The sequence below is a fragment of the Sphaeroforma arctica genome (genome assembly GCF_001186125.1).
Source record: "Sphaeroforma arctica JP610 unplaced genomic scaffold supercont1.601, whole genome shotgun sequence".
Taxonomy (NCBI): Eukaryota; class Ichthyosporea; order Ichthyophonida; genus Sphaeroforma; species Sphaeroforma arctica.
This window is the reverse complement of record NW_014039957.1, coordinates 41,666-56,975: the sequence shown is the minus strand read 5'-3', so window position 1 is coordinate 56,975 and position 15,310 is coordinate 41,666. Positions and strand designations below refer to the sequence as shown.

At 49.6% G+C, this 15,310-nt stretch overlaps 4 protein-coding genes across 4 annotated transcripts; 2 read left to right on the top strand and 2 right to left on the bottom strand.

Annotated features, from left to right (window-relative positions):
- Positions 1-227: 227 nt before the first annotated feature.
- Positions 228-964, top strand: SARC_07512 (hypothetical protein; the record flags this gene model as incomplete). The annotated part of the gene is made up of 2 exons (XM_014298552.1): positions 228-382; positions 832-964. Coding segments are annotated over 2 exons (288 nt in total), but the record flags the coding sequence as incomplete, so codon positions are not given.
- A 3,302-nt stretch (positions 965-4,266) lies between these two features.
- SARC_07511 (hypothetical protein) lies at positions 4,267-9,887 on the bottom strand (the record flags this gene model as incomplete). The annotated part of the gene is made up of 1 exon (XM_014298551.1): positions 4,267-9,887. The coding sequence occupies one exon, from the start codon at positions 9,885-9,887 to the stop codon at positions 4,341-4,343; it is 5,547 nt and encodes a 1,848-aa protein (XP_014154026.1). The 3' UTR covers positions 4,267-4,340.
- Positions 9,888-11,184: 1,297 nt separating this feature from the next.
- On the top strand, positions 11,185-12,907 carry SARC_07510 (hypothetical protein). Its single transcript, XM_014298550.1, has one exon. It carries the CDS (start codon positions 11,361-11,363, stop codon positions 12,891-12,893), a length of 1,533 nt encoding a protein of 510 aa, XP_014154025.1. The 5' UTR covers positions 11,185-11,360; the 3' UTR covers positions 12,894-12,907.
- Positions 12,908-14,384: 1,477 nt separating this feature from the next.
- Positions 14,385-15,092, bottom strand: SARC_07509 (hypothetical protein; the record flags this gene model as incomplete). Its single annotated transcript, XM_014298549.1, has 2 exons — positions 14,385-14,507; positions 14,928-15,092. The coding sequence occupies 2 exons, from the start codon at positions 15,090-15,092 to the stop codon at positions 14,385-14,387; spliced, it is 288 nt and encodes a 95-aa protein (XP_014154024.1).
- Between the last annotated feature and the right edge of the window lie 218 nt (positions 15,093-15,310).

The following is a 15,310-nucleotide window of genomic DNA, read 5'->3' as shown; positions in this document are numbered from 1 at the left end:
AGATATATATTCGAACGTATGTACTTGTGTGGTCTGTTAATTAGTGTATGTTTCATATGTATTTTATGCTTTGACAGATATGTATAATATGTTTCATACATACTAAGATATACGCTTGCACAACTTATTTGTATCAACGTCTTCTTAGCATTTCACCCAATATATACACTCTTATACTTTGCTCGCTTCATACATATGGTCTGATTGTTCTTCTACCTTCTTGATAGTGCACTGATCCTACAACCCAATCGTCATCCAACCTCCAGATCACAGATGTCTTTACGCTCGGTGAGCCATTCCACCCTCTCAAGCTCAGACTCCAGTCTTCAGCCGGGTGTGAGAAATACGAAGTGGAGGAGCAACGCACCGAGAATGAGCACTGGTATGTTCTGTTTGTTATAGACGTTGGGGTGCGTGCGGGGTGTGTGTTGTGGCTGGTCAAAAGGGGTTGCTTCGGGTGATTGTTGCTTGGACTGATTGCTGTGGTGAAGCGTAGGTGCAGCAATACGCACACATATGGACGGACTCCTACCAGTTACGCCTGAGTTTGCAGCAGGTTTTGACTATCAAGTATAGTGCAGGGTTTGATTATCAAGTATAGCCCGTTGCCTATGGCGGGGGTTATATGTTCTTCTTGGGCCAGTAGACCGAAACCCGAAATCATACACGAGTAGCAAAAGCTCGAAGGTGACACATATCATATCTCACCCAGGCAGGGGATTGTGCATGTCTTCTGATTGGATGTGCGTCTTATACGGCAACCGGCAAATCACGATACCTGAAACAGACACTCCATGTCAACTGACTAAACCCGTCATTCGCACCCACCAGGTGCTCGCCAGATCAATACGACGGCACATTCGACGGATTCACCGCAGATCACTTCTCGTCGCTGTGGAACGTCAGCGGTCCAGCCAAAGCGTACGCTATCCAAACACACTACACGCGCTTGTCCGAGTGCTAACGCAAATATTGCTGGTTACGGCCGTCTGTGTGGGGGTGTGCCAAGGGCTGCTGTTCGCTTGTGCGTGTGCCTTACAGTCTCAGCAGTACGAAGGGTGTGCGTGTGCTGTGTGTGCACACACACTCTCCTCGAAGCGCCTCGTATCCCTCGCCCATTCACTGTACATGCATGGACGCGTGCTCGGCCGAAACAGCCAACTCTGACTAGAAACTCAGTCACGTGTTAGGCTGGACGGGGCATTTAATATAATGTGGTCCTATGCGCACGGTGGTATAGTGCATACGGTAGCAGATGTCTGCTACATGCACGTTGGTCCTATCGCCCGCAATCGCGTTTTGATGCGTATGCGACTGCACGTAATGCCACTCCCTCATCAATGAAGCGTTTGTCACTACCAATGAACAGTGGGTTGCTGCCTGGGGGCATGTTGGTGCTGACCTACGCGCAGTTGCTGAGTGGAGTGTGGCCATACCATGTCTCTAACAATGGACATGCTAAGTGTTGCCTTAGACTGGACTGTACTAGTAGCAACCCACACGAGGGAAGGCCCTTTAATGGCGCAGTAGGTAGTTTAAGATTGAATGCGTCAGACACCTGCATCCTAGGTGGGGAGCCCTAGTAGGGGCGGTTGTGGATGCTCTGATACTTGTGCACTGGTAAGGGCGAAGTGATGTGTTCTAGATGGGGAGCCCTAGTAGATGCGGCTGTGGAATCTCTGATACTTGTGCACTGGTAAGGGCGAAGTGATGTGTCCTAGATGGGGAGCCCTAGTAGATGCGGCTGTGGATTCTCTGATACTTGTGCACTGGTAAGGGCGAAGTGATGTGTCCTAGATGGGGAGCCCTAGTAGATGCGGCTGTGGATCTCTGATATTTATGCACTGGTAAGGGCGAAGTGATGTGTCCTAGATGGGGAGCCCTAGTAGATGCGGCTGTGGATTCTCTGATACGTATGCACTGACAAGTGCGAAGTGATGCGGCCTGGTAGGAGAGTCTTAGCTGGGGAGTCCTAGTATGGGAGGTCCTAGTTCACTACCGCAGGGTGCGATACACGCTCACGTTCACACAACTGACCGATTGGCTCACCGAAAGTGGTACCCATGTAGCACGACGGTTGAACACGGGCGCACACAGAGGAATACGCAGTGCAGAGGTGGCAGTATGGTGGACGGCGTAGTATAGAGGCAATACAGTTAGTATGGTGGACAGCGTAGTATAGAGGCAATACAGTTAGTATGACGGACAACGTAGTGCTGTGGCATATACAGTCAGTACGGTGCAGTGGCACATCCAGATAGCACGCGATGCTTATCAGCGCATCTCTGGGGCGGTGCAGACACTGTCGTGGTCGATTACTAGCGAAGTGTATACGACACAGCAGCCGCTCTATAAATAGATTGACGGAGCACTGGCCGAACGCTGCAAGGGTTATATGCATGTGAGCAATCCCCTGGTGGGATGTGGGTGTGGTCTGTGAGACACCCGTGGGAACGCACTAGTGGCGTATGTTTTAGGGTTTAGGGTTTTGGTATGACTGAGACAAGGGCACGTGCTCATGCGAATGTGCATGTCTGCATGAGCCCTGTTGGAGATGTACACAGTAAGCACTTTACATTCACTATACATGCATGTAGGTATGCACACCCATGCAACATCTGTACGATATATGCATGTAGGTATGTACACCCATGAACATCTGCACTATATGTGCACGTAGGTATGCACACCCATGCAACATCTGCACTATATATGCATGTAGGTATGTACACCCATGCAACATCTGCACTATATATGCATGTAGGTATGTACACCCATGCAACATCTGAACCCCGCCACGGCAGCGTATGCTGGAACGACAGGTGCACAGCCGTTCGCCAGACACAAGCGAAGCCTCTGCGTGGTAGAGTCTTGAACTACTACCAGTCAAGTGGAGTGACCAATGCCCCATCTATATTGGACCAGTGAGTGGAGTGGGTCACAAAAGCGCTATAGGATGAGTCATCGATTGGATGAGTCATCGATTCATGGGAGAGATTACAATTGCAGCTGAGGCGACATATGGAGTGTGCCATGCAGGAGATAGTCCTTCACTGCGAGGTCGTAGGTAATCCTGGGCAACAGAGGCTACGCACATGTATGGCGGGTGTAGTACGATGTCCGAGAGTTTACAAAGAAGTTGCCATAGTAGGTGTTCGATAGTGGTGAGAAAGTAGGCATACAGCAAGGGCATGTGCCGTAGTCCAAGACTGTAAACTTATGCCGGTCATAAATGTACCAGAAATGGCTAGGATGGACTCATCACTCAAATTCCGTTTTGTGCAAACTATCTCCATCGTAGAAGGAACTTAGAGTCATTTTCTCGAGTACATACGTCTACAGTTTCAAACAACTTATCAGTATCGTATCATTCATATGGCCCTCTTCTGCTCCGTTATGAAGCACTGCCTAGCAGTCTTGTTCAATATTCTACTCTAACGCTCGTTCTGTTATCGGCGTAAAGAATGCCCAAGCGCGTAAAGTATTGGTTTGATCGCCGTATGTATCTGTTCACACACCCTACGAGCATGACACAATACATGTACGTTTATACACAGTGGACACTTGTCTCCATGCATGACACTACATATGTTCACAGTAAGCACTTAGTCTACATGCATGACGCAAATATTACAGATACTTATATTCACAGTAAGAACTTGTCTACATGCATAGCACACAACATACATATATATACATACAACAGGTACTTGTCTACATGCATAGCATACGCAATGCACATACATACATACATCAAGCACTTGTTTGCATGCATAGCATACAACATACATATACATACATACAACAGGTACTTGTCTACATGCATAGCACACACAATACACATACATATATAAATCAAGCACTTGTCTGCATGCATAGCACACACAAAACACATATATATACATCAAGCACTTGTCTGCATGCATAGCATACAACATACATATACATACATACATACAACAGGTACTTGTCTACAAGCATAGCATACAATATATATATATATATACAGTGTGCACTTGTCTACATGCATGAAACACACAGTTCATACATATGCATATGTACACAATAGTCACTTGCAGTACCCGGCAGATAGTCCTTTCAACCGTCCACGTCTTTGTAAAATGCTTTTCGACAAGTTGCTGAGATTCGAAACTCAACTATTAACCAATAAAACCTCTCGTAGATGCGGCAAACAGCAAATTGATGGGTTGACGTATAGTAGGTTCTATTTTTATTTATATCTACACATTACTAAATCTAAATTCCCGCCTGCTGCTTGCGGCTGCGATTGGCCACACCCCTGTACCGTCCGCACATACTACGGCCTCTCTCTCGTAGCCTCACATGACGCGTCCTTCCGCGGAATGCACATGCACCAGAGTGGGGTGGCGCAGCGAGTACCTCTGCGTGATATTGCTGACCAATTCCTCGCGGTACTTGACTGTCACCACGCTGCCTGTGATCAGCGACGGATCCTTCGCCCACGCGCGCCTCTGCGCCATGGTCAGGCCCGAGCCAACCCCCACCTTACAACCGTGGTGGCTTATGTTCAACCGAGTCACCACCTTCTCGTCCAAGTTCTCATCCACTGCGTCGGCGTATGCGCCATCACTCGTGCGTTCATTTGATTGGCTGTTGTCCTCCGATGACTGCTCCGTGCTGAGATCACACGCCTGGCCTATGCCTTCACTGGTGGCGGATTCCAGGGTCAAGAGTTTGGCGGCAGCCTGCTCCGTCTCCAGTCTCCGTTGCCTAGCAACGCTCTGCCGCATCTTCCCCACCTCCACCCCCGTGACCGTGTACTCGCCGTCCAGCCAAGGCTTGATCTTGACCAGATCGTTGGTGCGTGCCCCGCTGTACACACTCTGTCCCTTGCGCAGCATGATGCCCTCCCACCCACTCTTGTTGGCGTGGCGCACCAGGCGCCTGACGTTCTTGATGTCCCGAACTTCCATGTGATCGATGAAGTGCACCTGCGCCGCCCGTGCGGCCGCGTGGCGTGCCTGCTCCACCACTCCCCTGCGCTCGCCCCCACTGTCCCTGTCCTGTGAGGGTGGGTGCGAGTTTGCCCTATGCAATGGATTGTGGACCTGTGCACCGGTTGCTCCATCCTTCATCTCCGCAGCAACCACTCCAGGCACGTCACTCGGCTGATGCGGCCCATCTATCCGATGCTGCGCAGCCGTCGCCTGCCGCGCCTTCATGCGCTCAGCAATGGTGCGCATGACGCCCACACGCTCACTAAACGCGCGAGTGCCTGTGCCCGCCACAAACTCGCGCGCGTCCAGTACATCCAGCACCCACAGCACTGGCTCAGGCATACTCGCGTCCTTTCGGCGCAACTGCTGCATGACCAGACTGAACTCGTCGTGGTGATTGGCGTGTGGGTGGTGCGCTGAAGTGATATCCACCACCGTGCGGCACGTTGTAGTCGGCGCCTGGTCGCGTGCAGTTTCTGCGACGCTCTCCGAGTCCGCCCGCGTATCGGGCGATACTTCCGGCGCAGCTTGGCTATTGAGCGTAGAATCGATCATTCCACCGCACTCGGACTCGGACGCGGATTGAGCGTCACGGTCACGAGGTGGGTCATTGGTAGTGGAATTCGTCGCACAGGTCAACTCGCCATCAAACACAATCACGCCACTGAGCGCTGTTTCCTGCGTCGCCATGGTGTAGAGTTCCTTCATACGGTGTTCGAGATGGTCCAGCGTGTGGATGCGATGGCCCATGCGCGTATAAAACAGCACATCGATACTCTCACCCTCACCCTCATCCTTGCTCGTCTCAGCATATCCACTGTTTCCTCCTCCACCCCCCAGGTCCATGGGGTGCACACCAAACTCCGCAGGGCTGGACGGGCCGCCCACACGAGGCTTGCAGGTCTGTTCACTGGTTTCCCTGCCATTGGCCTTCCCACTCTCACTTCGCATGAACTCGGGCACTGTGTGCGCCAGCGATTCCGGCACGCACACGCACAGACATCGCACGCCATCGAACTTGCGCGACGCATACCACACAGGACTACCCTGCACCTGCGTCTCAGGTGCAGGGCCACTTTGTCCTCCTGCGCTAGAGTCTAGATCGCCCTCAGCTGCTTCCTGCGTCATCGTCTTCTTCTTTTGCTTCTTCGTGCGTGCGTTCACGCCGCGTTGCACGCGGGCCATTTCTTTCTCCAGGTGCTCGAGATCGCCCACTTCAGCCAGGGCCACAGGGAACGAGGGTATCATCTTAATGATATTCATTTCCCTGCCCTTCGCCTGCACACCTACACAGTCACCGCCCCGCGAGACCTCCTTCTCACGTGCGTCACACACATCCCCATTGCGCGCACCAGTGGTCGTGTCTTTATTCTCGTCTTCCTCGGAAAACCACTTGCCCATGCGCAACTCATTGTTCTCCAGGTCGCTCTGGATGTGTTTGAGCACCGAGTTGATGGTTTTACTGGCAATGCCCACACGCAGTGACCGGTTGATGACATCATACACCACACCCATCTGCCGAGCATACACATCGCTCTCGACGCCTCCTTTCTCGCCAGACCCTTCTGTTTCTAGCCCCTTCTCGTTGTACTTCTCTCCCTCTCCAAATAGTTCACCTGTCACCTTCTCCTTCTCTCTATATACTTCACCTGCCACCTTCTCTTCATATACTTCACCTGCCACCGGGCCCTCCACCACATTGTCTGTGTCTGCAGCGACACACTCGATGACGCTGAGTGCATCCACAGCCTGGTTAACGGTAGAAGACTCATGCACAGTACCCATTACAGATGCAAGTGTATCTGGCCGAGTCTTACTAGAGGCGACCTCCATGGCTACATAGGGGTGTGTATCCTGATCATACTCCATAGTCGCCTCCACTTTAAGGTTCTCCTCCGCAGCTGCACCGACTGCTTTGTATGTGTGTGTATCGTGATCGTACTCCATAATCGTCTCCACCTTAAGGTCCTCCGCTGCAGCTACACTGCCTGCTTCGTATGCATGTGAGCTAGACCCTAACCCCCCCGTGTGCACGCCTGCGCGCGCACTCTCACGCGCTTGCAAACGCAGCACTATAGCCGCCAGCGCGTTGACCGCGTTCTTTCCCGTTAGTACACGCTGCTCGCACAACCGCAACACAGAGATCAAGTGGTTCAAAGGCACGCTGCCGTCAGGTGTCTGAGGTACAGTGGTCCACATGGGACGCTTCTCACAGCCCTCGCGCGGTGGCATCAGCACTTCGCGCGGCGTGCTGTTAACAGCGTGTTGCACTGACTTCGACGTCACGCCAAAAGACACGTGCGGCGAATACATCAGGTGCAGCAGCGACACGTACGGCATGATGGTGCCCTTGAGAAACGCCTTCTTGGCGCTGGTTTTGTTCATCTTCTGCACCTCGCCCGCCCACTGCGTCAACGCCAGCACACTCACGTCAGTCGTCTCACGCTCCTGTAACTTGACCCTGGCAATGGCTTCCGCGATCTCCGTGGTGGACAGTGGTGCGACCTTGCTCTTGGAGTGTTTCTTTGACTTGCTCGACTTCCGCAGCGCCTTAGCGGCTGCGCGTTCGCTCATAAGCTCAGGTACCACCCACACACCCGCCAGCGGAGACAGAGGCAACGTGGGCGTAGGTGGGGTGGGTTTTGGTGCGGCGGCCTTTTCAGGTATAATGAATGGCTCCACCTTCGGAGTCTTGGCCCCTTCTCGCTCAGCGGTGGTGTGTGTAGGTAGAACGTCCTTCACCTGGCGCACATACTTGACCAGTTGCTCCTGCTGCCTCGCTTTCGTCAGCAATTGCGAGCTTTTTATTGCGTACCGTGCGGCTGTCTCCGTGCGCCCACTCTGCGTGAGAGCGCCCCGGTCCTCTTGTGGCCGGCTCTGTCCTGTCCAGGTGGTATTGGGCCTAGACTGCCCCGTTGTCCCCTTGCTTTCCCCCCACAGCGCCGCGTTCTTGCGCTCCTGCGTCGCCAGTCGCTCGTTCTCGCCCGCGCGCTGTCTGATGCTTTCGCGTTCCATCCGCTGCGCCTCTGTTTTAGTCCCGTTGTACCTGTGTGCACCGGCCCCCCCCTCCGCGGTTCCATGCATCACTGGTCCCTTCTGCACGCCCTCGACCCGCTCAGCGGCGCGCGTTGGTGGTTCAGCATATTCTCTGGGCATCTTGCTTTTTACCTCGCGCAGATGGCTATTCACGCCCGGAGACGGTGCCTCACACCTGTCCTGCGATACCGTCCGCTGACTTGTGTCACGCGCACGGCCACCCACCCACTCCCCACTGTGCCCTCTTCCCTGCGCGTCTGCACTCTCGGCATGACGCGTCGCGTGCGTCTCAGCGGTTGCTGGCGTGTGTTGGGGTGAGGTGTTGCGCGGCTTCGCCCCCCATCGCCCATGCCCCACACCATCGTACTGGCTCTCCCGCATGTGGGCCTCTGCACTCCCTCTCCCCGTGCCAGAGGTAGACTCAGCACTAGAACGACCGCCTATGCCCTCAGCCACCTCCCCACTGGCTGGCTGGGTAGACGGGAGTCTTTCGTGTCGTATGCGACACTCCTTCTCGCCCGCATGTTGCTTGATGTGCTTGCGCTCCAACAGCTGCGCTTGCTTCTGCACCGACATGTGTGCTTTCCACCATCCATCACCGATGGATGCCTTCTGCGCGGGCCCATACCTACCACCTTGTTGTTGTTGTGCGGCGTTCTTCTTGTTCTTCTTCCCTTTCTTACTATTCTTAGTCGCCTGCACAGGCTTCTCTACATATATATCCTTGCCTTCACGCCTCTTCGTGGTTGTATCGGGCTGTGGTTCCTCCATGATCCAACCCTTGTCCGTCAGCGTCATTTTAGGCGCAACCGTTCCCAATATACTATACGCATCACCACCCCTCCCCCACACACGCCCATTCTTTTCCATAATTCTCCTCACAGTTACATTCGGGTCTGTGTTCCCACCCGACTTACCCGCCCACGCACTTGTCCCAATAACCAATGCGCCATCCCCCCGCACATGCAGTGAACCCTCTCTCACGCGACTCCACACCCTCTCTCGTTCTGACACCTGCGCTTTCGGCTGCGTGGGACCGTTCACTCTCTTGGCCTGTGTGCGCTGGTTCGCGTGTATTGGTGCCGATTCTTTGGACTTGGGTTCTGTTGCTAGCGAGATGACTACGGCATCCCGTGACTTGTGACTGCTTTGCACAGCGTATGAGAGACCTCCTGTGCGCTCTGGTCGTCTCGCTATCGTTTTATCCGTAGTATGTACTGTGGCGCCCGTCCCATTCCCACCAACAGTTCTAGACAGCGTATCAGCAATTCGGTTCGCCCACGGCTGTAGAGTCGGAGCCGATACACGTGGCGTCTGACTATCTGTAGTGCCACTGGTGTCAATGGTCTGTCTAGCTGGCTTCATGGATGTTACATCTTTAGTGCCACTGGTGTCAATGGTCTGTCTAGCTGGCTTCATGGACGTTACATCTTTAGTGCCACTGGTGTCAATGGTCTGTCTAGCTGGCTTCATGGACGTTACATCCACTGGATTAAAAAAGCGAAACAAGTTCGCTTTGTTTTTGCTGGTTTGTGGAATAAATATCGGTCTATCCTTCCCGTGCGCTGCTTGTGCGTGAGTGCGTTGTCGTGCACGAGTGCGTTCAAACTTATTCCCCCCACTGCTACGGTAGTGCTTTGACTGATGGGCCTTAGGTGTGAACGCAACTCGCGCGTAGTCCTTCTGAACTGATGCAGACGCGAAGTGGCTATCGCGCTCGGATTGATGCAGCAGATTCGTCTGTAGTGGTGTTAGACAGACACCTTGGCGAGTTGCATGTGTGCCACTGCGACTGTGTACAAAGCGTGTGTATGATCGAAGTTTGATATGTCCTTGTGCTATATGTGTATAGTTACCACCAGACCGTTGCATCGACAATCCATGGCTACCACTCTGAGGGCACCCTACGGATGCACTACGTGATTGCACTCGAGAGCACTGTGCTACAGAGACACATCCACTGCGCATACTACGGTCCGTATATGAGCTGTATGTATTGTAACATCCACCACTATAAGAAAGCGGACCATAAAATAGTGTAGTATGTGCGCGTTGTTTGGCGCCGATAGTGCCTCTGAGTGAAATGTAAGCTGACATCGTGAACGTGTTTGCTGATGCAATCATAAATAAAGCACAAACCGCTGGGGCGCAACTAGCGCGAGTGCTTAAAAATGATACACAGGCATTGAATCACATGCACGGTTCCGATAGTCAAACACCTGTGTGTTTCGAGTGTGTATACATAAATATATGCTACTACTGTGTGTGCTATTATTTTAATATGACACTACCGATGATTACTATATACTGCTAATAACAGCCGATGTGTGCAGTATTTAAATGCAGAGGAGTGATTTGTTGCGCAGACAGAAACACGTTTCCTTTTTTTTAATCCTTATTTTTATAATTGTTTTTTACGCGAAAAAGTATCCGCGCGGAGATGTGTCATTGTTTTTTTATAAAAAACAATTGTGTTTATTTGAAGATAGGCAAAACCCAACAACCCAAGACCCAATCACAATGGCACAAGCCTGCAGCCTGCAGCCTGAAGAGTCAAGGCATTTTGAGGCAATATGTAGTAGGCATTGAGGCGACGTGAAACATCAATTATTATTTTGAAAAATATAAATACCATTGTAGCCGTCCTGTGAATTTTGGAGATAGTCTCTATTCATTTAGAACTTTGGGGAATGAGCAAAGGGTTGGCCAATGGTGTATAGTTTTTGGATATCAAATATATGTAGTCACTAATTTCCTCTGGATAAGATAATTGATTCTGTATTCATAGAGTGGTCAATACTTCGATAGATAAACTTATTAGTCATCATAGTTGGAATACATCCAAAGAATCTTAGTTAAATTCCTATCACATTCAGAAATGGCTCACTTTTGGCGTCGACGTTCAGGTTTTTAATTGGGTAATGAAGACTATTAAATTTTATCTAAATATCCATGGCGTATCTAAATTAAGAGATTCGTGGTCCAATTCGTTATTTTTAACTAGAAGGTAGTATTAAAAGATCTATTTTTAGAACACGATGAGCAATATAAAATGATATTTTTACAAGTAATAATCTGGTTTTGTCCGGTTATGGTGAGATGTGGAATACTTTAGATCTATGCTAATATACGCTCCTTGTTGCAAACTTGCTAACATAGTGACTATGTATCGATGCACGATGCTTTAATGTAGACATCGACGGTCCAGAAAGAGCGTGCAGCGTATATGTATGTCCACAACGAAACGTCACACCGTATCAATCTGCTTGACGCTACGAGATCTACTGTTGAAATAGTAGTAGTACATTTGTATATTCTTTTGCTGACCGAAATCGGTGCTTGATAATGTACAAACATATTGGCGTTGTCCTCATAGTCGCCTGCAGTTGTAATATATTCGTTGCGGAAGGGAAACATGTTATAGGAAGCGTCCAAATACCAAATGTAGATGACAGTACATGGCACAATACAGATTTAGAAGTAGATCAACTCAACAATGACGCCATCTATGTCGCAACGAAGAGTACTTCAGGCGGTCGACGACGCGAATCCGACTACCCTGGCACGATATTGTGCAACGAGAAAGACTCTATTCTATGTGACGATGGTCTACATATAGAAAGTGAATGCTGCGAGTATGCTAACTGCGACGAGAAACATACCCCCAAGTGTGACACCGAAATGTGTTGCTACGATGGGCGCGGAATCAACATCGACGTGGATGTGTTGAATGTGGCTGAACAAAACCAAGTGACAGGTATTGCAAATGCCAACATCACCTCTACGAAAACGCGCCTTTGCAAAAATACCAACCTGTTCACATGTCCCGCCTATCACGACAAGATGTGCTGCGACAATGCGACGTGTGAGGATGAGGAAGTGGAGCAGTGCAGCAAGGAGTTGTGCTGTGACTACCCAGGCACGATAGCGTGCAAAGATATGCAGGTGGTGGTGACCTGCAACAACTTCAGGGACAGAGAGTGCTGTGAAGAGGCTGACTGCTCACTCGAGCCCACGTATGTGTGCTCGGATCTTGTGTGCTGCACAGACCCCAGGCCTGTTAAGTGCGAAAAGGTCGTCGAATGCGACAGGTACAGATACGACGAGTACTGTTGCGATGAAGGCCCCCCATGCGACGATTCATATACGCTGGCGTGTACCACAGACACATGCTGTGACACGAGAGTATACGAGGGTACTATTGATTGCGCCGAGTACCCCTACTTCGCCTGCAAGACCTACTACCCCGGCGCACAGTGCTGCCCGAGCGTCGACTGCGATGAGGCAGGCACGGCCGACTGCGATGCCAGCACGTGCTGTGAGACTGAGCATGAGATCACCGAGTTCGATGAATACCACTTCGCCCCTATAATCACCAACTACTACAACCCAGCCGACGGGTCACGGCCAGGCTACACGCGGTACTTCTGTGTGCAAACAGACTACGAGCACTGGTTTCTGATGCAAACCACGCCCAACAGTCGGCTATGCGCCGCAAACGAACAGCAGGACACATGCCTGACCTTCGCTACCAAGCAGGACTGCCGCAACCTCATCTACTACCCCGACAACCCCATCAGGACTGACAATGCGCTGTACGACTATCGTGTGCCTGCGGCGGGGGCTGTGTGCATGCACCAGTCGACGGTACCGTACGTGGACACTTATTTACAGCTCACGTACAACCCAGAGACTAGGAGGAGCAGTTGTGTGGTGAGTCTGGGACTGTGTGTACAGTACATAGGCGGAGAGAAATGTGCGGATGATCTTATACTGATTAGCAACACCACACAGCAGTTAGAGTGCACTGACGAGCAGATGTTAATGGTCGATCACTGGTGCTACCAGGCGAGTACATTTTTATCATATTATTTATAAATTAACGTAACAGTATCTCATTTCTACCCATCAATCATAATGGAATGGGTTGGTATGGTATTCCTCCCATGCCTTGTTCTGTGAGTGTATGTTGTTGTGGTGGGTTGGTATTCTATTCCTCCCATGTCATGTTCTGTGAAAAAATATGTTGTTGTGGTGGGTTGGTATGGTATTCCTCCCATGCCTTGTTCTGTGAGTGTATGTTGTTGTGGTGGGTTGGTATTCTATTCCTCCCATGTCATGTTCCGTGAAAAAATATGTTGTTGTGGTGGGTTGGCATGGCATTCCTCCCATGCCATGTTCTGTGAGTGTATGTTGTGGTGGGTTGGTAATCTATTCCCCCGTTGTTGTGATGGGTTGGTGTTCTATTCCTCCCATGCCATGTTCTGTTAGTGTATGTTGTTGTGGTGGGCTGGTGTGATATTCCTTCCATGTCCTGTTCTGTGAGTGTATGTTATTGGAGTGTGTTGGTCCATTCTGATAAGTTACAGCTATTGGGAACTTGTGAGTTGCTGCATGTTATCATGGCAACGTTGGGTACGTGAGGTTTGTATACGTATGCAGTTTGCATTCAATAGTTGTATTGAAGTGCATAGCGCGGAAGAATTCAAATGCTACCGATTTGGTGGCAGCGACATGTACCAATCACATCTCAACACAGAAAGAGTAAAACGTATTTCTACCTACTTGCGAACTCTATTTATTGGCTGTGTACAGGTGAATTGTGACATTATGGACCACAGTACAGAACTGTTGGCGAGGGCCACTCTTATGGCATTCTTGAGCATGTCTTCATGTATAGGCTTAGTTCGTTCAACAAATGTTCGGGAATTCACACCCCTCAAGATACGTTGTATCAAGTACTGATGATATATATACAGCTGCCACTATCAAGTACTGATGATATATATACAGCTGCCACTATCAAATCCTGATAATATATATACAGCTGCCACTATCAAGTACTGATAATATATATATAGCTGCCACTATCAAGTACTGATGATATATATACAGCTGCCACTATCAAGTACTAATAATATATATACAGCTGCCAATATCAAGTACTGATAATATATATACAGCTGCCACTAACAAGTACTGATAATATCTATACAGCTGCTACTATCAAGTACTGATAATATATATACAGCTGCCACTATCAAGTACTGATAAAATATATACAGCTGCCACTATCAAGTACAGATAATACATATACATCTGCCACGTCTCCATCGCATTCTGTGTGTGTGTTCTATAATGAAACCCAATGGACTTGTCGGTCAGTATATGGTACGTTTCTGCAGTACACAACCACCCTTTCACCTTTCACCTTTCAAACGGCACTGTGGTACTGTGTACATATATCGCCTGCATAGTGGCAACCAGTTACTACGTTTAATCTTTTAGTTGTTTATAGTACGTCTTCCCCCGCACTGGGTTTAGGGTTTTAGGGTTTTAGGGGTCTAGGGTTTATTTAACTTTACATTCCTATAACTTCTTCACCACAGCCCACCAGTTGTCTCGTTCGTAGCCGTGTTCGACCACACTCATGTTACCCGCACTCTCCACTAGGCCACACAACTCCCCCTCTGCATACAGATGGTAGTAGCGCTGTAGCCGATGGGGCGAAAGAGAGAGGAATGAGTCGTAATGTGGTTACATACATAGGCATTTATATATACATATATATATATAAGAGATTGGCATTTACACTTGGGCAAATCACTCACCATATCATCCTCATTTACGAATACGGTGGAACATCTCACCGCATCCTCATCATAAACGACTGCGCACACACATATTCGCGCTACAGCTTCCTCACGCAACAACGTTCTACTATCACTAATTTCAAAACCCTAAAACCCTAAACACTGTATCGGATACATCTATCTTTGGTTGCGAGTGTACGTGTACAAAATGGCTCGCTATATACATGTCCTCCGAATAAACGGTTAGGGCAGGGCTATGTAGGTAGAAAACGTATATTCATTCGGAAACAAGTTAACGTCGCACCAGACAGCTCAGTACCTGAAACACCTGGAACTTGCCCTCGATTGTGCTGGAGGCTTTGCGTTTAACGCCTCCCTTTGCCGTTTGCTCCTGCGCTATTTTCTGTCGGTCAGCGTTCATCTTCCACGGCACAAACATATCGCCATTCGTACCCTTTAACTTCTCTCTGTGCAAATAAACCATAACTAAAAGTAATCAGTATAAACCATAACTGTAAGTAGTCAGTAAAAACCATAACTGTGAGTAGTCAGTATAAACCATAACTGTGGGTAATCAGTATAAACCATAACTATAAGTAATCAGTATAAACCATAACTGTAAGTAGTCAGTATAAACCAAAAGTATAAGTAATCAGTATAAACCATAACTAAAAGTAATCAGTATAAACCAAAAGTATAAGT